The 24,414-nt window shown below is 40.7% G+C and overlaps 2 protein-coding genes across 2 annotated transcripts; one reads left to right on the forward strand and one right to left on the reverse strand.

The window, feature by feature from the left end:
* Positions 1-4,445: 4,445 nt before the first annotated feature.
* Positions 4,446-10,381, reverse strand: LOC109773969 (9-beta-pimara-7,15-diene synthase, chloroplastic). The gene is made up of 14 exons (XM_020332691.4): positions 10,085-10,381; positions 9,764-9,813; positions 9,378-9,657; positions 9,079-9,259; positions 7,773-7,993; positions 7,567-7,687; positions 7,398-7,495; positions 7,090-7,304; positions 6,899-7,011; positions 6,717-6,812; positions 6,420-6,638; positions 6,170-6,311; positions 5,782-6,027; positions 4,446-5,674 (listed from the first exon to the last, which is right to left on the reverse strand). The coding sequence occupies exons 1-14, from the start codon at positions 10,281-10,283 to the stop codon at positions 5,342-5,344; spliced, it is 2,514 nt and encodes an 837-aa protein (XP_020188280.1). The 5' UTR covers positions 10,284-10,381; the 3' UTR covers positions 4,446-5,341.
* Positions 10,382-12,315: 1,934 nt separating this feature from the next.
* Positions 12,316-22,349, forward strand: LOC109773971 (syn-copalyl diphosphate synthase-like). Its single transcript, XM_020332693.2, has 14 exons — positions 12,316-12,459; positions 15,126-15,193; positions 15,307-15,616; positions 15,731-15,914; positions 16,023-16,243; positions 16,367-16,487; positions 16,637-16,749; positions 16,847-17,082; positions 17,198-17,313; positions 21,172-21,270; positions 21,363-21,536; positions 21,629-21,713; positions 21,818-22,024; positions 22,131-22,349. The coding sequence occupies exons 1-14, from the start codon at positions 12,351-12,353 to the stop codon at positions 22,347-22,349; spliced, it is 2,262 nt and encodes a 753-aa protein (XP_020188282.1). The 5' UTR covers positions 12,316-12,350.
* The last annotated feature ends 2,065 nt before the right edge of the window (positions 22,350-24,414 follow it).

Raw genomic sequence — 24,414 nt, forward strand, 5'->3', positions numbered from 1 at the left:
GGCGTTTAAACGTGTCTGACTCACCTGTACGCCTTGAATGGCACATAACAAGTGTGGATCTGCCATTTTTGCTGTCGTTTGTTTTGCCTAAGCTTCTTTTGTGCCCGTATACCTACGGCGTAGCATGCACTCATTCGACTGTTTCTTGCTGTTTGACAATTTTGCAAGGCTAAGCTATTACATTAGGAGCAGCTGTACAACTACAATTCTACATCTTTATTGTTTTTTTTTTGAGAGAGAGATGAACTTCTGTATAACTACAATTCTACATCTTCAATTTTTCTTTTGAGAGAGATATGAACATCTGTACAACTAAAAGTCTACATCTTCATTTTTTCTTCCAAAAGGAGCTCCACATCTCCATGGATGAGTTCTAGCTAGCTATGCACATGAACAAAGTGAAAGAACTAGAAAAGCGGGATGAATTAGAGAGGAGCTGCTGGATGGACAAGGGATGGTCTACAGGTTTCGTTAAAAGATGTTGAGTGCCTTGATGTCCTGCCATCCATCTAAACAGAATTAATTTGTGACTCATTAAACGAATGGGGTCAGGCTTAAGGAGTTTTTGATGGTTGGCTTGTGCGCGTGGCATTCCTCCTCTCGCCAGTTTGCATGGATGAATAAAAGCTATTCAATGCTATTGGAATTCAAATGCAATCAACAAGCCTCTCGTTTCAATGCATGAGGCTTCCTTGTGGGCCATCTCCTGGTGTTGTTAGATGTAATAAGCGAGCTATACCATTTCTACACGGGGGATGGAATTCAATATACACACTTGATGTATTAAAGTCGCACGAATCATGTGGGAATGGGTGATTTTGATTCCGACCTCGCGTGGCTGCATGTCCATTCGTGATTTATCGGTATTTAACAACCATTGCTTACTTTTCTTAGATGCATAGAAAATGACGGAAACAGACACGTCAATCTTCCATACAACTAGACAAGGAAAAACATGAGCAGTCAAAAACACATGAATGGAAGAATACACAACTCGCTCCAAGATTTTCGACCGAGCGCACGTCCAAGTCACAGCTAACAATGATAGAGTTGTATGCACGTGACTTTCCTGAAGGAAAGGAAAAAACGGCAGTCCAAAACACGAGTGGAAGAATAGGCAACTCGCTCCAAGATTTTCCGTCTCACTGTTTTTTTTTCGTCTCACTGTTGGACCAAACGGTCCTCACCGTTCTCACGTCCAAATCACAACTGATAGGGGTCTACGGACGGAGCAAGTGGGAAATGGATAGATAATCACCAATATAAATGTTATTTATCATTTTTTAATACGTACTGAATTTTTTGAATATATCTTAAACATTTTTTTATACAAGTTCAACATTTTCAGATACACATTAAGTATTTACTGGGTAAACATTAAATACTTTTCAAGGTAGTTGTCGAATATTTGCAAAATGCTCATTTGAACATTTTTTTAATACAAAGTGAACATCTTGAAACACACGTTTGAACTTCAAAGATGTCATTTATTTTTATAGAATACAACATGCAATATATTTAGTATGTTGCAAAAAAAATGGCACGAATATTTTCTATATTTTGTGGATATTTTTCTAAAACTGTGTGAACAATATTTATAGTTCATGAATATTCTATGAAAAATTGAGAAATAAAATTTAAAATACATACACGGTGAACAATTTCCGTGTACCGTTTGAGCATATTCCAGATACACATTCAAATTACATATAGATGATAATTTTTTTTATAAATCCATGATGAACATTAGTCAAATGCACATTTAACATCTTTAAAATACAATCTGATGAAAGTTATACACACATGGAACATTTTTTCAAAACGTAATGAAAATGTTTTTGAATTGGTCGAATATGTTTAAATTGTTACGAACATTTTTAAATCTCATAAACAGTTGTTTAATGGTACGACACATTGTTAAAAATTGTGCAAACAATTCTTTACATTCCATAAACATTTCAGAGATGTAAACAACATAATTTTAAACGCCTGAACAACTTCTTAAATGTGATGAACATTTTTTTGATTCATATGATTTTATTTAAAAATTACACAAACAAAATGCTATATTTTAAGTACATTTGCCAAAAGAAAAAAAAATGTTATTAGGCCTCGCCCACCGAATCTCACATAATCTGATACGGAAAATGGAGGAAAATCAGATGAAAACTAATCCACGGAAAAACGTATATGCCGCTCATTGTGTCTTCTCGGTTGCATGCACAGGCCATTCCCCACCGCGAGAAATGAACCGGCCTACTTTACCACAGCGAGAGAGCCGGTTTTGAAACTTCTAGAATGATTTCTGAACAGGTTTTACACTTTTCTTTTACTGGCTTTCCGCTTCTTCTTGTTTTTACATTTTCTGTTTCCTTTTTTCATTTCTTTATATTTTTCTTTTTGATTTCATTTTATCCTTTCTTTTTCCTTTTTATATTTTCCAAAAGAGTTCACGTTTTTTAAAAACGTTCCTCCTATAAAAAATGTTTAAAAGTTCAGAAAAATATATTTTAATTTTAGTTCATAAATTCGAAAAATGTTTCGTTGAATTTCAAAACTATTCACGTTCTTCAAAATTTATTCAGAGTACCAAAAAATGTTATGTATTCTAGTTTCTCTCAAAACTCATAAACAATTCCTGTTTCTGTGAAAGAAATGGAATTATAAAAAATGCTCTTGATCCCGAAGTTTTCTTCACTAACACAATTTTCTTAGTTTATAGATTGTTCCAAAACTTTAAAAATTGTCGGTTTTCTTCCAAAAAATTGTATAAATTTTATAGAATTTTTTTATGTTCAACCATGGTATTTTTCATAAATTTTTTGTAATTACAAAAATTCACATTTTATAAAAATGTTTGAAATCTCAAACATTAGTTGTGTTTTCAAAAACTATTTGGCATTTTAATTTTTACAAAGTTTTAAAGGAATATTCAAAAAAATTAAATGATTTTCAGAACCCACCACGTGTTCTTAAACACTTCGCCCTGCTATGAGTCACCAGCAGATGTTAGTTCTGGTGGCTAGCATCATGTCATCAAGAATAGCATGTGATGATTTTAATGTCGTGGTACAAAACATAACTTGCTTTGGTGCGAGTGGGCTCGCCCAGTCGTGTGACTATGTGCGACACACTACTATATGATGGAAGTTGCATCATATAGGAGCTCCCCTAGTCAACCGAATGAGATAAAAAAAACATGTTAGCAGGCTGGCCAATGCCTGAAACCATGTAGGCGAGTCGGACATGGGTGCTCCTAATTGGCGCTTATGGCGCCAGCTCGGGAAGCTACTGCTCACGCAACCGCTCCTGTGGGCCGACCCAACAACATTATGGTAGCTCCCGCAATCACGCAGTTACTCGCTTGCTCAGTCTCCTAAAAAACAAGTTTGCTTGCTCGTACAATGGTTGAATAGATGACTTTTGAAAAATACATTTATTAAAATATATAAAAAAATTGAAAATAAACAGTCATGAATTCGAAAATGTTCACGGATTAAAAAAACGTTCACAAACTTAAAAATATTTCACAAATTTGAGAAGAAGTTCATCAATTTTGAAACAGGTTAAATGAAAACATTCAACAATTTTTAAAAAAGTTCACAAAAGTGAAAAAAATAAATTAGGCTTTGAAAAAAGTTCGGAAATTTAGAAAGTGTTAATCGATTTTTTAAAAAGTTCATATATTTTTAAAAAGAGCTCTCAAATTTAAAGAAAATCATCAATTTTGAAAAAACTTCATCGATACTGTAGAAAGTTCATGCATTTCGAAAAAGAAAAAGAAAAGAAATAGAATAAGAACAAAAAAAAGTAAAACCGGTCTGAAAAAAACAAAATGAAACAAAAAAAATAAAATATAAAAACAAAAACGAAAAAGGAAAAAAGATGAAAGAAAAGAAACAGAAAAAGAGAGAGAAAACCAAAACAAAAAAAAGGTCCAGAAAAAACCCAGAACGAAAAGAGAAAATCCTAGCTGGAGAAAGTATAAATATAAGAAGAGAAAATACATTAACATGATGTGTGGTTTGTCTGTTTTGTTATTGCGAGTTACTATTAAGATGGAGGCCGTGAGTTTGAATCTCTCCCGTGCAAGAATTTTTGTGTATTAAACCAGAAAAAATAGTGAAATTGGGTTGGCCCAGCGCCGGGGGTGGGATGTGCACTAGTTTGCCAAATGGCCTATAACCGCCCGCTGAAGCACTAAATATGAAATGCCGTTGGACATAAAGCTCAAGCAAGCGATGTATAGCACAAGAGCTCCTATTGGAAGTTCTATGCGGCAAACTGTCGTTGTTTCGCACAACGCGCGCTTTGACTGGTCGGCCCAATGGGGACTAGACCATGCTCCGTAGTGATTCGTCGACACTGCAGTGACTCGGTCAAGTAGTGTAGCGCCTCAACCAAATACTATAGCGAACGGTTTTTTGGTGTTCGGTTGATTTTTTATTCTTTTTTCAAATGATAGACACAACATACTATAATACTATTCACAAATTTGAAAACTCGATACTTTAATGCAGAGCTGAGACTGAGAAATTTGTAGCTGTTTCAGTGGGAAAATGTGCAAAGAGTCATTTTTTTAGATAAAAATGCTCGATTTGAAGACTGAGAAATTTGTAGCTTCGATTGATTGCTAAAATAAATTTGCTGGGCATACCAGCTTACAATGCTCAATAAAGTTTTTGACAAAAGCATCGCAAGAAAAACATCACCTCGAGCTAACTATGCCATTGACAAAGAAGGTTCTGAGTTCAGACCACATGACGGAGATCCTTTATTGAGTTGCTGCCCTTTAACTGGCGGCATGCATATCAGTCAGATACCGGTGAGTGATTCATTTGTAAGGTTCATATGATTACTGTCGCATTTACTCTTGTCACTTGGTATATTTCCTTGTCATCCATATATGATCAGGATAATAGCATAAGGAATCCTGGGAAGTGCATGGATGAACTCGGGTACATATGAACCCACTTTGAAAAACACATTTTAAAATGTCAAAACGTTCTGAAAAAAGAAGGGCGCGCACATCTCCATATTCTATGTGTGTGCAGAAAGTTTCATGGAAAAACAACTTTTTTTTTACAGCCTGTGCAAAAAAGACAAAATATTGCGCCGCGAAACGCTATTTAGAAGCACTAAAATTTGTCTTTTTTACGGAGACAAAATAAAAATACTTTTTTTCACAAAACTTTGTGCCGGGGACATACTTTTGCAAACATGTATGCACAAAATTTTGTTTAGAATTTTTGGACATTACAAAACGCGTTAAAAGTACATTTTTGAAAGGCGGATTCATATGTACCCGTGTGCAGGACGTGCTGACTCAAGGAATCCTTAATTATTTTTCTGATTGAACAGCCAACGGACTGCTAGTTTGAAGTTTAAGTGGCTCTCTAAATATTGCATTCATCGCGTGGAGCATTTCCTTGGGGGAGGAAAATCCGTCGGTGTGACAGTAGAACAAGTGAGCTGTCTTACAAAACCTCCAGAACACCTCCTTGCATGGTCTAGGAACAACACGGTCTTCTCTGACAACCATCCTTAGCAGGTCTCTCCGACATGAGGCTACAGACTCCTGTGTCGCCTCTTGAGCAGCTTCTATGGACATGGAACCTCCACTCTGAAGAACAAGCAGTGAGATGATGTTCAGTTTTCCGTCTCTGGATTCCCTCTGCATCAACGAGATCATTTATTAGGAACTACCCTGTGTCAAATTAATTTGCACGGCAGTGATAACCCATTGCTATGAATACTTGTTAGAGATTGAACGGAAAATACCTCAAAGCCTTGAGTATCATTCAAGAGACGGCCACATGTACCCATTAGTCTAAGCAACTCACTGTACTCCGGGTCTTTGATAATGTGCTTCATAAGTTTGTTTTGGACAAAATACAGTGATGTGAGCATAATCGGGCCCATCCCGTATGAGGTAAGCGCGTCTGTCATGTATTCCTCAACTGTTGGCACATATTGATTCCGTTGCCATTTTGCCTCGGTTGCCACAGACCTCATGTAATGTAGCCACTGCAGATGAGTATGCAATTTTTAATACATGGTTTTTCTTACTAATTTTGTATGTAGCTAACCGCAGCTGCCATTTGGTACTTATCAACTTGGAACTCAACATAACGTATCTCAGAATCTGAAGGTCACACAAGAAACTCACTGTTTCATCCAAGTGCTTTGTAACATCGCAGTTCTGTACTGCAGAAGCCATTTCTCCAAGCTGATTAACTGTGGTATAAAAAGCAGAAAATACTACTTCTACTTGCTCGGAGTAGAACTCAACTTTGTGATGGTGATCCCACCTAAGACAATCATTGGAAAAGCAGGAAGGATGACTCATTTGCAAAGCATAATACACCAGCGCTGTTTCAGGAAGTGTAGACAAAGAAATCAAGTTAAGGGAAACATACTTCTCTACTAATGCTATGAGGTTTTCTTGTTCTTCTTTGGATGCTCCAACATCAAAGAAGTCATCAGTAACAAGTACGAGCGCAATAGCTTTCGCACATGCAATGCGAGCATCAGAGAATTCATGAGCAGATATGGTTGCAGCAGCAGAGAGATAACAATTTATCAGACTCCCCTTGCGTAGAAATCTTAGCTGGTGCAGCCTGTTTTCTTTCTCCCACCTGTCAGCACAAAAAGTAATTCAAATAATCTATGGAAACATAAAGAAATCAAAAGTGAAAAAATGACAGTCAAATTACCTCTCGAGGTGTCTGAGTTCATCCTGGTATATAGATTGAGAAATACTGAAATCTTCAATGGCAAAATCTAGAATATCTTGATTAACATGACACAGCCTGATCCAACATTTTTTTTTCATTTTATTGTGACATATATTGACATGATATCACAGACATTTATTTTTCAGAAAAGAGGGCCTTACAAGTTTTTTGTCTTTAGCTGTTGAGAAACCCTAGAGTCAAAATGTTCAATGTTCCTCTTACGGTCTAGAGTTTCCACAGTTGCATAAAATGGAAATTTAAGAGTATATTCTACCTGAAATTACAAAAGAACAATATTAAATGTAAACCGAAATGTCAAATGAAATGGGGATTTAAATTCTTACACGCTTACCTCTCCAAGAATTGGCGTTCTTTTTGTCCCACTACAGCACAACTTTTCTGTCAATAAGCGGCCTGACCAGTTACTTATGTTCTCCAGGATCAATTCGTTTTCTGACAAACATAGTTTTGAAGCCTTGTATAACTCTAATAAAGATTTTGTTTGATTTAAATATCCTTCCAGTGAGTCATGGAAAGTGGAGGCTTGAGAAACATGGGACAACTCATCTGTACAAGATTAATTTTTAACTGGAGCTAGTAAAATCAAGGGCAAAAAAGAATTTTTGTTAGGAGACATGGAATTTTGATCAAAGTATCTACCTGACGAAACATCATATCCATTCATCCGTAAAAGGCGAAACGCCATTGCACATGTTTCTACATCTTGGATTATTTCCTCATCTCTCTGTAACCAGGAACTGCAAAGTGAATACAATCAAGTTTACATACTACTAGGAACAGATATCAAGTATTTACTCCCAATTATTACATGTACGCCTTGTCCAGGATACTGTTTATCTCACTGGAGAAGTGCCGAGATATTCCGATCTTTTCGAGCATATCCACCATTGAGAGCTGATAATATATATTCTGTGGGTACACTGTTGGTACTGTAAACGTATAACGGCATTAGGTATATAGCAAGAATCTGCACCCTTGGAGATGCTTCAGAAAGAAAATTAGACAAACACGCACCCGTACGGCCAAATATACTGACAATGGAATTGAGGTATTGGAGAGCTTTATCATCATAGCGGTGGACTAATACAGCGGCCGTTGCAGCAGGAGAGTTGAACAACGACCCATTCTTTCTCTGGAAGTTCATAACTTCATTGCGGTCCAGCAGGCTTACCAACCCTTCTTCAGCAACAAAGGCAAGATATGCTTCTTTCCCATTAGATTCCTCACCAGCCAATCTAAATTGAAGCAGGTGTAAATATGTATATTATGCATAGATTAAAATCGCGGGAGAAACGATTTAGCGGCGATCTCTCCCAGCAGCTATAGCGGCCGCCATAGCGGGCAATAGCGGCAAATAGCGGAAAATTTTCTGGTGGGAGAGATGATTTCTGAAGGGTTTTACTGATTTTGGAGCCATTTAGAGGGATATGTTGAGGTTTTCGCGGCAACAACCATAGCTTAGCGGCGAGGCTCCCGGGCAGCTATAGCGCAGCTATCGCGGCTATTTCGCGGGCAATTTTAATCTATGATATTATGTTACTCATAGGTAATACACAAATTTTGATTGCTAATTTTATTGGTAAGCAAAAGATTCGGCGCCCAGGCCAACTACACCCACCCCTGAACAGTAAATTAGAAAAACAAATTTAGAAAAATCTGAAATTTTTAGGCATCTAAGATGCTCAAGTGGGCTAGGCTTGTGAAAATTTTCATGGTCAATGACATCCCTGGAGCTTGTGGCAAATAAAAATTGAGTGTCAAAGAAACTTGAAAAAAAAACACTATGCAGACCTGATTTTTTTTATTTTTCCTACGAGCTCCCCGGATGTTATCTGGCCAGGAAAACTTGCATGCTCCTAGAGCACCCGAGTATCTTGGATGCCACAAAATCTTCGATTACCGCACCATGACCCATATTCCTCTGTCAAATTCTTTTTTTTCTGAGGGGATTTCCTCAGTCAAACTTGATCGTACAAAACCATACTAAAGGAAAACATCTTAAAACGCTTCTCCCATTTTTTTTTTGAAAAGAAGAAGGAACACAAATAAAGCAAGGACAAATTTTCCCTTCAAAATAGTTACCAACACATAAGAAATTTTGTAAAGTTGTTCTTAAAAAATAAGTTTTCAAGGAAACAATTTCTTTTAAGCCCTGAACCGTAGAACAATTTTTCTACGTTATTTTTATGAGAACAAGTAGAAAAAAAACAGGACTGCTTGCTGGTGAAGGCAAGCGGTGCTAGGTTGCCGGTGAAGGCAGAAACGTACTAGGCCGATGAGCCGTGCTACACTAACATGGCAGCATTTTTTCATTACACACCTTCTCAGCTCCATCTCACAAAGGTGAAGTATCCCACTGATATCAGTTTCTCTGACTGGACATTCCAAACCCATCCTGATAGCATGGTTAAACATACCAGGGAAAATGAGATTGAAGCCTATAGGAGAAACAATCTGCTTATCCATTACAGTGGAGATATTCCTTCCAATAAATTCTAGTCCTGCAAGTATCATTTTATACATGTCAGGATCTTTCAAGCAAGGCCAGGGGTTTCAACCTCCTTTCCGAAAAAACTAAAACAATGCCTGGTAAAACAATCTGTATCTATCGATACATACCTCTACTTATGTGGTCGGAGCCAACGTTCCATTTCTTAAGTGCAATGATACAAGCCAACGTTGATAACAGAATATCCTTGTTTGCTAATAAGCCGAATTGGTTGATACCCCAAGAACCACTACAGTGTTGATTTTGCAATATCCATTCAACACACTGAGGGAAGCATGGAGCCTGCCGATCTGTGTCTGGCAATGGCACCATAGCCACCCATGCTGTGTCATATGCAGATGGCGAGAATTCAGGTTTTCCCAGATGTTTTTGTATTCTAGCCTTCCGTTCCTAGTTTACATATATCCAGCATTTGATCAGTGACGTGAATAAAATCTTGTCATGACATGGACTTTAAACATCTAGTCGAAACAAGGGTTAGGAGTGATGTTCGTACCGTGTTGCGCGTCCTTATATTTTCTCGTGCCAACATCTCCTCAACATAGGCTGTTCGGCGAAAGGAGAGCAGTATGAAACAAATCAATTAGACGGCCTAATTAACTCTAGAAGTACAAATAGATAAATTAGCAATCCCAAGCACAAGTAGTATAAGTTTTGGGCATTGGTAAACAGAGAACAATTATATGTGCATCCATGCGAATCTGCAAGGAAAGTAGCTTAAGAAAAATAGAAAAGTCCACCCTAGCAAAGCTACGGACTCTTACTCCTTCCTTACCAGATGGAGCAGAGATCAGAGAGAAGCAACAGAGCAACGTACGTGGTTCGGTGGAAGGAAGCCTGGAGGCTGAGCATGCGAAACTGCGGCGAGGAGGCTTTCTTCTTCCATGATGCAGCACGTGCAGCCCACACTTTGACACGAACTGTGGAGCAGCCCAGAGGAGGACGGCCTGTTGAGGTGCCTGCCGTCCAGATACTGGGAGGATGGAAGAGGAACGACCTTGTGTAGGATTTGCCATGGGAAATGGGGCGATCAGCTCATGGAACTGGCTAACAGTGTTGCTCAGTAAGGTGGTTTTGAGCCAACCTGCTGAAAAGACAAGTACAGATGTGTGAACATGCTGAACAGAAGTGCTGCAATTTTTATTTCACCTGACAGTGATGCTCCAGCTATTCGATCAACCACCGTGACAACTTCAGGAACATGACCACCGTTACGCGTTTGCCAACCCTATTAGGCTTGTCATTGGGGTGAAGGTGTGAACCGGTGATGGAACGATCGCTGATGTTTTGACGGCGACTTAGCTTCCCGGGAAAATGCGCCAGCGATGACGCCACCATGAGCTTTGCCCGATGCTGATGGCTTAACCTGTCTCAACGTGTGAGTTAACTGATCAAATTAGAGCAAGCCTATCTTGCCACATCAATCTCTAAGTTTTTCAATCTTGATATAACTAGATCGATCAAAATTATCATGTTGGTCACTTTAGCCAAGATATGATCCAATACTATTGGTATAAAAATTTGGTTAGGAGTTCTACTATTGCTATAATATCTTGATAAAAAAATCTGAGAAGAATACACATAAGAGAAATAACATATGTTCACCAAGTGGACTATCTCCGGTAACAACATGCAAATATCCACATAACACTTTGAAGTGACGATTTGAGCTAATTTCATTTCGATTTTTTTTGTGCTTTTGTACACTTTGCTTTAACATTTACAGTGACAAATGTAAATTAAATTACGGAGAGAGAGAGAGAGAGAGAGAGAGAGAGAGAGAGAGAGAGATGACCGCACATGAACTGGCGTGTAATGATAGATCTATGGAGACGTTTTCTCTATAAACAATGTGCCAGATGACCGAATATTAGTCAGGTAACTGAAAAAGTCTAATACTGCTTATCATATGCAAACACTCTCTTTTATACCCCTAAAAAAAGACACATGCGACTAACCACCCACTTCAGTCGAACAATAATAGAAGTTGCTAATTAACTTGGCCGGCAGCTGAAATTAATATACTATGTTGGGGCCTTTTTCCAGCTGGTCAGAGAGACATGCTACTAACCACCCACTTTGATTGAGCAACAATTAAAACAAGTTGTTAGAACTTTTTCTTAAAGAGAGAATCAAGTTGTTATGCCTACGTTTCAATTTGTCCGGCAGTTGGAATTAATATGTTTGGGCCTCTGTCAGCCACGCATGTCCAGCTAATCAGACACGCATGCAAGCAACCACCCACCTCTATCAATTGGACAAGAAACAGATACCTAGGGTTCGTTTTGTCCGGCAGGTGGAATTAATGTATGGTTAGCCATCTTAGCGACCCATGTTAGAGCATGGTTAATAATATAGCCAGCTGCTGGCTATATAGACATGCCATGTCATCAAGAGTTAGCACTATAAATTTACTCATACAATTGAGTTGGCTATAAGGTTGGCTATCAGTTCACAACTTCTTTCCATTTTCTCTCTAACTCTTTCTTCTCATTAAATGTCTTTGCCTAGGAGCACGCGTAGAGGCGGGCTATTGCATGAGAGCCCACTCCTTCACTTTTTCCTTGTCTCTTTCCTCCACATAAACAAAAATGCGATGTAAGCGGGCTTATAACCCACTATTGTACTTGCTCTTATGCGTGCCAAAGACACATGCGACTGACCACCCGCTTCAATTGAACAACAAATAGGATAAGTTGCCCATTATGATGATGGCAACTCTTATAACAGTCGGACTCGCTAGTGCCTACTGCTTCTACTACTTGTCAATTAACAAGCACAACATCCGTCGTCATCCCTGCCACTTCTAATACTACTTGTAGATTAATAAGGACGATCCTTAAGTATCTCCCTTTTGTCGTGTGCTTGAACTTTGATGCCCTTTTCCCTCAGCCTTAATATGCCGTAGATACTGCCAAAAGAACCCGTCACCTAGACCCTTCTTTCATAAAGACTTGATCATAGCAGCAAGTAGCAGCTCATCACTTAGACAAAAACCAAAAGGTTAACACAAACAAAGAGAGAGAGAGAGAGAGAGAGAGAGAGAGAGAGAGAGAGAGAGAGAGAGAGAGAGAAGGTGGAGGATGCTGACTTTTACCGCTGCAGTCCGGCATGCTCCAGTGCTCGACCAGACAACAGCCGAGCCATGGCGACGACTCTCCCTGCACTTGCACTCTCAGCGTCAACAATGTGGTAATCATGATCTATCAATATCCACACCTGAATGCATGCATGGTTGTCAAAAAACTTGAGTACTCCCGAAATAACATTATGCGCAATTGGGAGGGCTCCTCTGTGGTGGATATATATTTTATATAAATATTTATTGTCATCCAGTGAGCCTGATGTCTAGGGAGACTTTCCATAATATAGAAATTAGGAAGCATATATGTGTCTTTTTTATCTTTTAACATGATGTGTTTAAAACTCAAACAACAATATAATGTCTTTATTTAATTGTAAGAATAGAAACATATTGTACGTGACATATATAATTCTGAGGCCAAACATAAATTCTGTCATTAGTAAAAACAATTAGCTTATTCGCATGTGAGTAACAAAGCACATCACATTTTTTATTTCCTTTGATAAGTTCAATATCCAAGTTTGTTAATGCAAAACACGTTCTGCGCCAACGAGTAAGTAACTGCGAAATTTTGCTCGAACAGTGATGTTTTGATGTTTCTTTACCATGATATAGGTAATCCTAACCTTAGAATGTTTGAAGTTCAAAGTTCTGAATAGTGTGATATCTTAGCGCTCTAGCGTTTGGAGGAGCATCATGCTAAGCCGTTTAGCGCCATTTAGCGTGCTACAGCAAAATTTAGCGCACTATAGCTCCAATTTAGTGCGCTAACACTTCTGTCACTATTTGTCATAGCCCGTTATTGATAAATTTGGAATTATTCACCTACAAAAAGCTACTTTGCAAGCCTCTTTCCTTCATTAAAACTATAGGCTACCTTCAAACATAAATAAAACTGGAATGATCATGGAGAACAAAATTTGTTGATTACTCTTGACTTGACTAAACCTCATCAGAATCATGTTCCACATGTATGAGGTATTGTAGGTCTAATAAAGAACATGAGAACTGAAAAACTCAAAAAAAGCACTTGACTTAAGTATAGCATTAAAACAGGAATTGGACTGACTTACAGTTTAAATTACTATTCTGGACCTCTAAAGTATTATTGTCGTTTTTCACTAGGTTTCATGGCAAATGGCTATAGCAACACAAAATGGTTGTCGTTTTCCAATGTATAAAAACACCAATCAGATCTTCCTGATTTTTGTGAGATTTTCTACCCTATTGCCCTCTTTTCGGGTTAGCACATCGAGAACTTTTAATATATAATTGCATCTTTTTCTAATTCTTCAATTACCCCTTTGGGGAATCATCCGATAATGAAATTCTACGATTTTGTTTGTGTTCATGTTGGAATAGGAGCTTCAAAACCGTACGCTCCTCTAGGGAGGGGGGTAGTCCCGTCCCAGGTTGTGTGGTTAAGGTTGGTATTTTCAACGAAAAACAAGAACATTCTTTCACGAACTTCCTATTCTGGAAAGATTGGTAAAGTTAGGGATTTCAATCTGCCCAGTGAACATAGTAATCACAAAATGTTATTAGTTTGACTTCACAAATAATATTAGTATATTAACGAAAAAAGGTATACAGCTACAACATTCATCCACATAGCCTTAATAACCCAATCCGTTAATCATGTTGTGGGTTCAAATTATACGGATGTGATTAAACTTCATGCAAAAGAAACACATACACCAATGGATAATTGGCAAGTAGGGAACTCAATCCAGAGCAGCCCACATTGTTTACATGCTATGACATAATACATAGATTCTTCTATGAATCTTCTCTCCCATCCACCTAACGTTTCAATTGATGTTGATCTAGAGGTTTTAGTTGGCTGGCATATTTTTCATACAACATATAATAGTGATAATGTGCATGAGTTCAACTTTCTTCTATGCCCTATGTATTTTCCTATTAATATAAAGTAAATTACATATGTACAGACAGAAAGGAAAAATAAACAAATAAAGCCTATCCAATGACTGTTTTCGGCAACATAATAACTGATAAAAAGACATTGTGTCAACAACATCATAGATGTATTGCAATCCAATTCTGAAGAATTGCAGTGTACTTGTGCTTCACTAGATGCTCCAAAAGTATTAGATTTTGTTTCAGTAGAAATTTCCAGGTGTTAACACTGGGCACTTCATTTTAAAAAGATTTTTCTGTTCCTTAGATTCCAAATATTCTAGCAGCCTAAAATGAGTATGTCCGTGGCAATTCTAAAGAGGTAAAAATGATTTTAATCATAGGTTGATATACCCCTTTTTTTATTCTCTACAATCTCATAACAACATGCTTGAGCAAAGATTTAGTCCCAGTACCGATGTATGGAAGTTTCCTCGCAGCTTTTAGTGCTAAAATACAATCATAATAATAGAATGTTTGCCTTTTTAGTAGTTTTTTTGGTATGAATCCTGTCATGAAGATGTAGCCAGAAAAATAATTTCTGTTTAAGTCTGTTGGCACTGTTCTAGAGACATTTAATGATGATATGAGTCATTTGTTGTTCTTTCATCAATCTGTACATTTTGAGGAATGTCCTCCTCTAGACACAGGGAAAATCCATTAATCCATGCCTTGGGTATTGCATTTTTTGAGTATTAAATCTCTTAGTTCATTATATTGATTGAAGGTTTGAGTAGAAACTGGAATCTAAAAGTTATCTGCCAGGTTCTCATAAATGAGTTCAAAATGTTAAGATGGTATAAATTTCATATGACTTACATGTTCTTTTCCACTTATCATGCCTGGCATTTAGTACTCATGCTAAGTAGCAAATCCCCATCATATCCGGAGGCAGAATTGCGTGAATGGAGAAGACACAAGGTGAGCATATATGCATATGAATTAACTCGTGTTGAGTAGAATAATAACTATTGCACATGAGTTGGCAAACATACATATTAAACCCTAACAAATAAATCAAAATCTTCCTAAAGGATGAACCGAGCGAGATGGACCAGATGATCGATGCCATTAGAACCACACTAGGCTCATTGGGTGATGATGAGACGTCAATGAATGTTTCAGCCTATGATACAGCATTGGTTGCTGTTGTCAAGAACCTTGACGGAGGTGATGGACCGCAATTCCCCTCCTGCATCGACTGGATTGTTCAAAATCAACTACCAGATGGTTCGTGGGGTGACCCCGCTTTCTTTATGGTCCAAGATCGGATGATCAGCACCCTCGCATGTGTGGTGGCTGTGAAGTCTTGGAACATTGACAATGAGAACTTGTGCGACAGAGGTAAATTGATTGATCACTTCATTCTTTATTTTATTCAGCGATATAGCTTAAGGTTGTTTACTTCCAAGGAAGGATCATGTATCTAATGTAGAGTGGACCTTTTCTGGTGTATAGGTGTGTTATTTATCAAAGAAAATATGAGCAGGTTGCTAGAAGAGGAACAGGACTGGATGCCATGCGGCTTCGAGATTAACTTCCCAGCACTCCTAGAGAAGGCCAAGGACCTGGACTTGGATATCCCTTACAATAACCCTGTTTTGGAAGAGATATATGCCAAGAGGAATCTGAAGCTCTCTAAGTATGTATACCTAGCTACATGCATGTGATAAATCTGGATTTGTACATTGAACTGAACAGTCTATGTATAATTAGTTAAGCAATAATTAATCCGGCACTCAAATTGTAGGATACCTCTGGATGTGCTACATGCCATACCAACGACCCTACTTTTCAGCGTGGAGGGAATGGTAGACTTACCATTGGACTGGGAAAAGCTACTCAGGTTGCGCTGTCCAGACGGCTCCTTCCATTCCTCGCCTGCTGCCACAGCTGCTGCCCTTAGTTACACCGGGGACAAGGAATGCCTAGCGTTTCTAGATAGGCTTGTCAAAAAGTTCAAGGGGGGAGGTAAAATCACTACCACTTATAGTTCTTGTACAACCAACATGACTGCACTCTTAGGCAGGACAGCCCCTTTGTATGTTCGTCAATACAAACATCGCCATTCACGTAAATTATTTGTTTTCTCAGTGCCATGTAGCCACTCTATGGATACTTTTGAGCAGTTATGGGTGGTCGACCGGCTCATGCGTCTTGGGATATCAAGGCACTTCACAAGTGAAATTCAGCGGTGCTTAGAGTTTATTTACAGGTAACATAAACTACTTTAATTTAATTGGAAATACAATATGTCCTAAAAGTCTAAATGGTAATGATATTTTTAAATGGAGTAGTACCAGAGTAGTGTTTTTTCTTTAAGACTAGTAGACCGGATTAAGAGGAATTATACACTTTGAACAGGCGCTGGACTCAGAAGGGACTGGCTCATAATGCGTACTGCCCGGTTGTGGATATTGATGACACGTCCATGGGTTTCCGTCTCCTCCGTCAGCATGGCTACGACGTCACTCCATGTAACTAATAAGTAGTAGCGCTTTGGCATGCATGGCTACTATATATGTGATGCTGGATCGAGTTTGACAGACTAAAATGCATCGATCTACAATGCAGCCGTGTTTAAGCACTTTGAGACCAAGGATGGCAACTTCTTCTGTTTCCCCATGGAGACCAACCACGCATCTGTCACCCCGATGTACAACACTTACCGTGCTTCGCAGTTCATGTTCCCCGGTGACGACGATGTCCTAGCACGGGCCGGGCGCTATTGCCGTGCATTCCTCCAAGAGAGACAAGCCTCCAACAAACTGCACGACAAGTGGATCATTACCAAGGACCTGCCGGGCGAGGTAGTATGTTCCAAAAAATTCCAGTTAATTATATATATGTATGCGTCAGTCGGGATACTATTTTAATGTCCTTAGTTCACAACAGAGTAATGAGTCATTCCTCTTGTAAAATCAGGTCGAGTACACACTGAACTTCCCCTGGAAAGCAAGTTTGCCACGAATTGAAACAAGGATGTATCTGGATCAGTACGGAGGCAACACGGATGTCTGGATTGCTAAGGTCCTCTACAGGTAAAAATAATTAATAATGAAACTTTTATCACCACCATCCTCTGCATCATAAGACCAACCTTATTACATTGTTTATTACAAAGAGATCGGACTTTGATCTGGCCAAAAGAAGGAATGATAAAGCATATGGACCAACTAAGATTAACATGCCAAACAAGACCGCTCTAAACACTCAACGGCCTATCACTTGCACGCCATCCAAACCAGGATATAAACTCCGTGGTAGCTTCTTTATGCTAACCTCAATCGGGTCACTGTGATGCATGTTATGTAATGATGTGCATAATCACAGCCAATTGGTACACGATAGTAGCATCTCCATAACCTCAGTCAAAAACGACATCATTCTTATAGTCAGATAGACTAATACCTTAGAGATTTAACCCCCCCCCCCCCCCCCTCACACACACACACACACACACACACACACACACACACACACACACACACGCACGCACACACACGCACATACAGCCATGATTGAAAAATATGTGAAATACTACATGGACCCGTTCATGTATGTCTATTAGACAATTTTGCTGAGGTGGCATAGAGTTTAATGAAGAAAGAGAGGGTCGACTATCATATCATAATAAATGATGTGCTACTATTTATATGCATGACAATAAATGAGGTCGTCAAAATACTAACATACTAACATATGATACTATGCACCATGGAGATAGTATCATATACTAGTAACATATGCATGATAATAATGTATCCTCACTACAAGCAGCTTAAGAGAGCTATGTCCGATCTACCCGTTTTATCGGAATCTAATTGATCCCTCATGCACCACACTGAAAGATACAAATCAAACAAAAGAATCCTTCAAATTTATAAGGCCCTTCCAAAGGTGGGAGTATTAGTTTGGCTTTCATAATATCGTGAGTATTTTGCTCCAAATGCTACCATCCAAGGTTTTTCTTTTCATATTTATTATATTATTCAATATTGTCAGACGAAACAAATACATGGATCTAACCCAAAGCCACCTTCCTAGCAACCTCTATCGCTACATCTAAAACTTGATGATGTGCCTTGACATCACACCAACACATACCATCTAATTTGGTGGCCTTGCAAAGCCGCCCACAGTGAGCCGAGAGCACCAACCGGTTTAACAAACCCTAAGAGCGCAACGCACCTGCACGCTCTAGAATCTGCCTCCGCCATCTTCCGCGGATCAATGCATTGACCTTGACAGGCCCAACTATCGTCGACGTCACCATGACGCCAAACATCGCCCCGCCCTCCAGACCCCTTTAGCCAGCACTTGCTCCAAGAACAATGCCCCATGAGGCTGAGCGGCTCCAGACACCTCCATTGCTCGATTCGGAAGACCGAGATCAAGGGTTTCCCCCGAAGCAGACGCACCTTACATTTGAGTCCACGTGGTGGTCTAATGCTACCACGCCTCAGAGCTCCCAGAGGCCGAAGCTCCAAAACAGTGCCACTAAGGAGATAAACGACGCCACACGCCACCATTGTCTGGTCCGACAAGTCAAACTTGAGGTTTCCCTCAGAGCTCGACAGGACCACCACCTTCACAATGTCCTCAAAGGAAGTTAGTGACGCCTGCAGACGTCGTTGCAGCATCCGCAACGGAAGGCATAGGCACACGTCAGAGAAGCCCACCAACGCAGGAGGAAGGACCGCATCGGGCTAGACAAATCCAGGTACATGACCCAGATTTGTCCAACCAGACCCAACCCAAGGTGTCGTCGTTAGCTGGAACAAGATCTGGGGGCGCCTGCCATGGATCCACCGCCACCACCCACGGCCCGTCAATGCCGACACACGTCGCCCCCCACTACCCTTGCCGTGAGTGGCCGCCGTCCACCGGATCTGGACGGAGCCATCCCGCCGTCCCAGAGCCATGCCCGCGTGAACCACCCACCACTACACATGTCGACACACTGTTGCGGTGCATGCAAGCCAATGCACGCCCGCGCCGCGCCCATGCGAGAAGTAGCCGCCTTGCCCTGGCCCCTGCCCGCGAAGGGACGAGGATGCCCCGCCGCTGCCGGTTCCAGTCAAGCTTCGCCTGGCCGAGCCATGTAACAATGGTGTGGGGGGGGGGGGGGGGAGGGAGGGGGGGGGGGGGGGGGTAAGGGAGACGATGGGATGGTTGGCGGCGTTGATCTAGAATTCCTCCTCGTGGCCGCGCACGGGCGACGTGGGTGAGACGTCCACTTGCGCATGGCCTAGCAATATTTTATGGCATCCTCACTCAGTACCTTATACATCCACTTACTCGAAGGCATTCTTATGGAAGTTACTATTTAACCCAGAGAGCTGGTCAAACACGCTAGAATTCGCTTCATATTGATGGCTTTAGCCAAGTCATGCTCCATCGAAAATAATTGTTCATGAACATCTTGTAGACTAGACAACTCGTCATATACTAATTGAGGAATGAGGATTCACCGGTTTTTTTTAACACACTATACGTAGACGCTCATATATAGTATAGACGCAGATGCACATATATACACGCACACACTCACCCCATATAAATGCACGCACGCACACCCTATCTCTATGAGCACCAGGGCCAGGCCGGTAAAATTTGAGGCCCTGTGCTAAACTTTAAAAAGGTGCCTTCCTCTCCAAAATAATAATAGAATTATAATAATCTGTAGGCAAAAAGAAAAGATTGAGTTAAATCCTACATTCTTTGTTGTTTCTATGCTTTTGGAAATCAGAAATATTTTCTAGACTGATCTATATCTTGAAATAGTACTAAATGAAGTCTAGACCAGTTGATGCATATACAAAAGATAAACAGAACAAAAATTAAACAAATACATATCAATTAGAAGTAGAAATAGCTAGACATACCAACAAGCAATTTACAGCTCAGAGGAATAAACCAGTGCAAGGTACGGAGTCACAGCGACTGTAGAGAAATGGCACTGTACGCATACTGCATACACGATTGCTAACCTGCCCGGTCCATGGAGAAGGGGCCCTAGCGGCAGCGTCGTTGGAGCTAGGGGACGGCGCAGGCGCGGAGAGCTATGGGCGGCATTGCGGCACCATGGTTCGGCAACAGGGAGTAATCTTCACAGTGGGGAGTAGTCTTCTGGCGAGCAGAGGGCGGAGGAGATGGCACTGCCGGAGCTCCATCTCAACGACGGCGGGCTGCGCGGCGGCCCTCAATCCGGTGGGAAGAGAGAAAGAGGGATCCAGGATCGAGTCAGGAGAAGCATCTGAGTGGATCGATCGGACGGACCAGGTATGGAGAAATCACCCGTCGGCCCCTGCTCTCCGCTGGATAAATGGGCCTATTTTCTGGATGACCTAAACTAAGCGGTAAAAATTAGGGGCCCGTGGAAACTGGGGCCGTGTGCCGATTGCACAGGTTGCATACCATGGGCCCGGTCGTCATGAGCACCTTCGAGAGACTGAATTGGTATATCATTTTGAGATTGATGAAGTCATCATAGTCGACAGGAACATCTCCTTCACTGAACGCACATCGTTGAAAGGCCTGAAATAAATCTAGGAATATGTTGCCAGCAATGCCACGTTTAGAACCTGAACCCTGATAGGTTGGTTCCACCAAAAGGAACCTAACCTTATGAGTTACTCTCGGTTCCCTAATGAGGATCCACAGTTAGTAACCATCCTATGTAGTATTCATCTTACACGTGACACTAGACCTATTCTTAGTTGCTACTTCGAAAAATTTACGGTTCCTAGTGATGTGATGGATGTGTGTCCGTTCATTGGTTTTGTATCGCTTGATGCATCAATTTAAGTCAATATAAAGCACCCTTTAATAAAAAATAGAGATTTCTGGTAGCCAAATATTTACCACACCCTTAGTTCTGACCCATACCATTTCAGAATGAATCTTGTGAGCAACGACATGTACCTTAAAATGGCAAAAGCTGATTTCAGAGAATATCAAAGACTCTCCCGACTTGAGTGGAATGGCCTCAGAAAGTACGTCACATAAATTTTTGCTACCTCTCTATTCCAAGTGCAATCAATAAGCTAGTAAAGACTGCTATATTCTTACTTGAGAGGATGCACAGGTGGTATTTCAGGAACCATCTGCAGAGGTATGGTGGGACTCCTAAGAGCGCGCTCATGGCTTACTTCTTAGCTTCAGCAAATATCTTTGAACCTAGCCGAGCAGCAGAGCGTCTAGTATGGGCTCGTGTGGCCGTGCTTGCTGAGGCCGTTACAACTCACTTCGGACACATTGGGTGTGTGTGCAGCTTGCAGCATAAAAGTTTTCCCTCTTTGGAATCTTCTTTTAGTGATGATCGATGCAAAATGTGTGTGCAATTCATTGCAGGGGTCCATGCCATTCAACAGAGGATCTTGAAGAGCTTATCAACCTTGTTTCATTTGACGATGTTTCTGACGGTCTTCGTGAAGCTGTAAAATTGAACAAACCATTACACTTAGATATAGTTGTTGATATGATACTGAACTTTTACCAGATATGAAACGGCCAAACCTCTATTTTCTTTGGTAACTACAGTGGAAGCAGTGGCTCATGGCATGGACTGCAAAGGAGAGCCATGGATCCGTTGATGGAGATACATCACTGTTGTTCGTTCGCACCATCGAGATCGTCTCAGGAAGGATTGCTTCAACCGAGCAGAAACTGAACCGTTGGGATTATTCCCAGATGGAGCAGCTCACCTCTTCCATCTGCCACAAGCTTGCCACAATAGGTCTTGCTCAGGTGCGTGTGTACGTACATGCATTGCATTCATATATCCATGTACCTCCATTCGTTGTATGTGATTTGTCAAACTATAACCAAAAAATGTTCAATGGGGGGAAAACAGAATGGGGCAAGTATGGAGAACGCAGAGGGCTTACACCGGCAAGTGGATTTGGAGATGCAAGAACTATCTTGGCGCGTTCATCAAGGTTGCCATGGCATCAACAGAGAGACCAGACAGACATTTCTCAACGTGGTGAAAAGCTTCTATTACTCGGCTCATTGCTCACCTGAAACAGTTGATAGCCACATCGCAAAGGTCATATTTCAGGATGTGATTTAGGAAGAACCCTCTTCAGTCCTTGTTGCAATTATTAAGCACGTTTTGTGCTGGGTTCCGTCATGTTACATGTCTAAGAACCTGCAAGGACTGCACGTGAATACTTAGATAGAATGGAAACAAGGTTCCGAACGACATGATACATGCCTAAGTGGCTAAGTTGTATAGGAGTTGGCTGCTATAAATATATACATGTACATGCCCCGGTAACCTAACGCGGGAAAATGCAAAGCAAATAACTGGCACTAGCTAGTGCACAAATGTTTACACACATCTTAATTGATGGTGCGACACTTCCAATTCACGTCATCATTATCTTTTCGAAATACTAGTGGTGTGGGCAAGAAAACGTACGTCGCCACTATGGCATTACCACTACTGGAAAAATCATCATTACCGAATTCTTTGTTGTTTGCCGAGTACCGGAACACGGGATGACGGTAAAAGACATGTAAGCCGAGTGTGGCTCTCGGCAGACAGTAGGACACAACACACGCTGGCAGTTGCCAAGTTCCTGGTAAAGTGTGCTCGGCAAAAAAAGAACACTCGGTTTATGTGATATATGCCGAGATCCTCTGGTATGGCACCCGGCAAACAAGTGCCAGGTCCGTTTGCGCTTGACGGCTCCATCACGTCTAGTCGCGTGGGCCCAACAGCCTACCCAGTCACAAACATTATTGGTGGTGTACCAAAGACTCCACACGCCACTGGTCACGTATCTAGTTGTGGCGTGGGCTAAATGGACACGCTATTGGTCTATTTTTGTTTCTTGTTTCTCGTTTTTGGTTACCAATATTTGTTTCTCATTTTCGGGCCTGAATTTTTGTGGTGTGGGCTGAGTCAGACGCCACTACTTGGGCCTTTTTTTTACTTTGGTAGAAACCCAGCGCATCCTTTTTCAATCTCCACTCAACCCATCTCCCTCCCAAGACTAGCCGCTGCTGCTGGACCCTGCCGAATAAGGCCGCCCCCTTGTCGCCACCATCGGAGCTCACCGCTCATTGCTACGAAAGGTTCGATCCCTGCCTCTCCTTCTCCTCACGCTTTGCTCCATTGCATCCAGCCGGCCTCCCTCGTCGCTGGCTGCACCAAATTTGTTGTGTTGTTATAATGGATAGATTGATTGATATATAGTCTAGAATGATATGCTTAGGGTGAAATCCATGGATTTACATGCTAAGTTATATAGTCTAGAATGATATGCTTAGGGTGAAATCCATGGATTTTACATGCTAAGTTATAGGAATTCTGTAGGAATGGCCTCGCCTCTATTGCTGACCGCGACCAATATATGTTGTAGGAATGATAATTTCTAGGGTGAGTAATCAAATTGATTGATGTGCTTAGTGTGGATTGGTAATTTTGTAAATTTAGTTCTAGAATGCATGATATATAGTGCATTACTATATACCATGCACATTACTTTATATCATGCGGATATACCTATTTTTAGCCGTCGGATGCAAAATGAACGGCCAGATTCTTTTCTTCAACCTAATGCCCCATATCCTATTCATCTTCTTCCCTGAAACTACCCCCACGTTCCGTCGACCTGCGCCGCTCACGGCCCGCGGCGCTCCCGCGCCATCTTAGCCGCACCGGCCTCCCCTCAATCGCCGCCCATGGCCATCCCCCTCACCCTGGCAAGGGACAAAAATTTTCAGGGAACTTGCACCCCTCCCACACACCTAAGTTAGATCGCGGGCGAGCCTGTCCCCCCTCCCCACCCCTAAAGTAGATCGCCGGCATGCCTACCTAGGATCGACGGACCCAATTCTAAATTCACGCGACATATATGTAGGTATTGTGTAGATGTAAAAGTATGATAAAGTTTAGCCAAAAAAAGTTGGTAAAAACCAACACGTCGCTAGTCTCCTTTGTATTTTGTGTCAAATTTTGACCATAGATTGCACCAACAAAATGTTAATGCATGTCAGCAAAAATTATATCGTTGGATTCGTATTTGAACATAGTTTCCAATGGTATATTTTTTTGTGACATGCATTGACATTTTGTTAATTAAATCTATGATTAAAATTTTATACTAAACACGAAGGGGACTAATAAA

This window comes from Aegilops tauschii, chromosome 2 (assembly GCF_002575655.3).
Source record: "Aegilops tauschii subsp. strangulata cultivar AL8/78 chromosome 2, Aet v6.0, whole genome shotgun sequence".
In the NCBI taxonomy this organism is placed as follows: Eukaryota; Viridiplantae; Streptophyta; class Magnoliopsida; order Poales; family Poaceae; genus Aegilops; species Aegilops tauschii.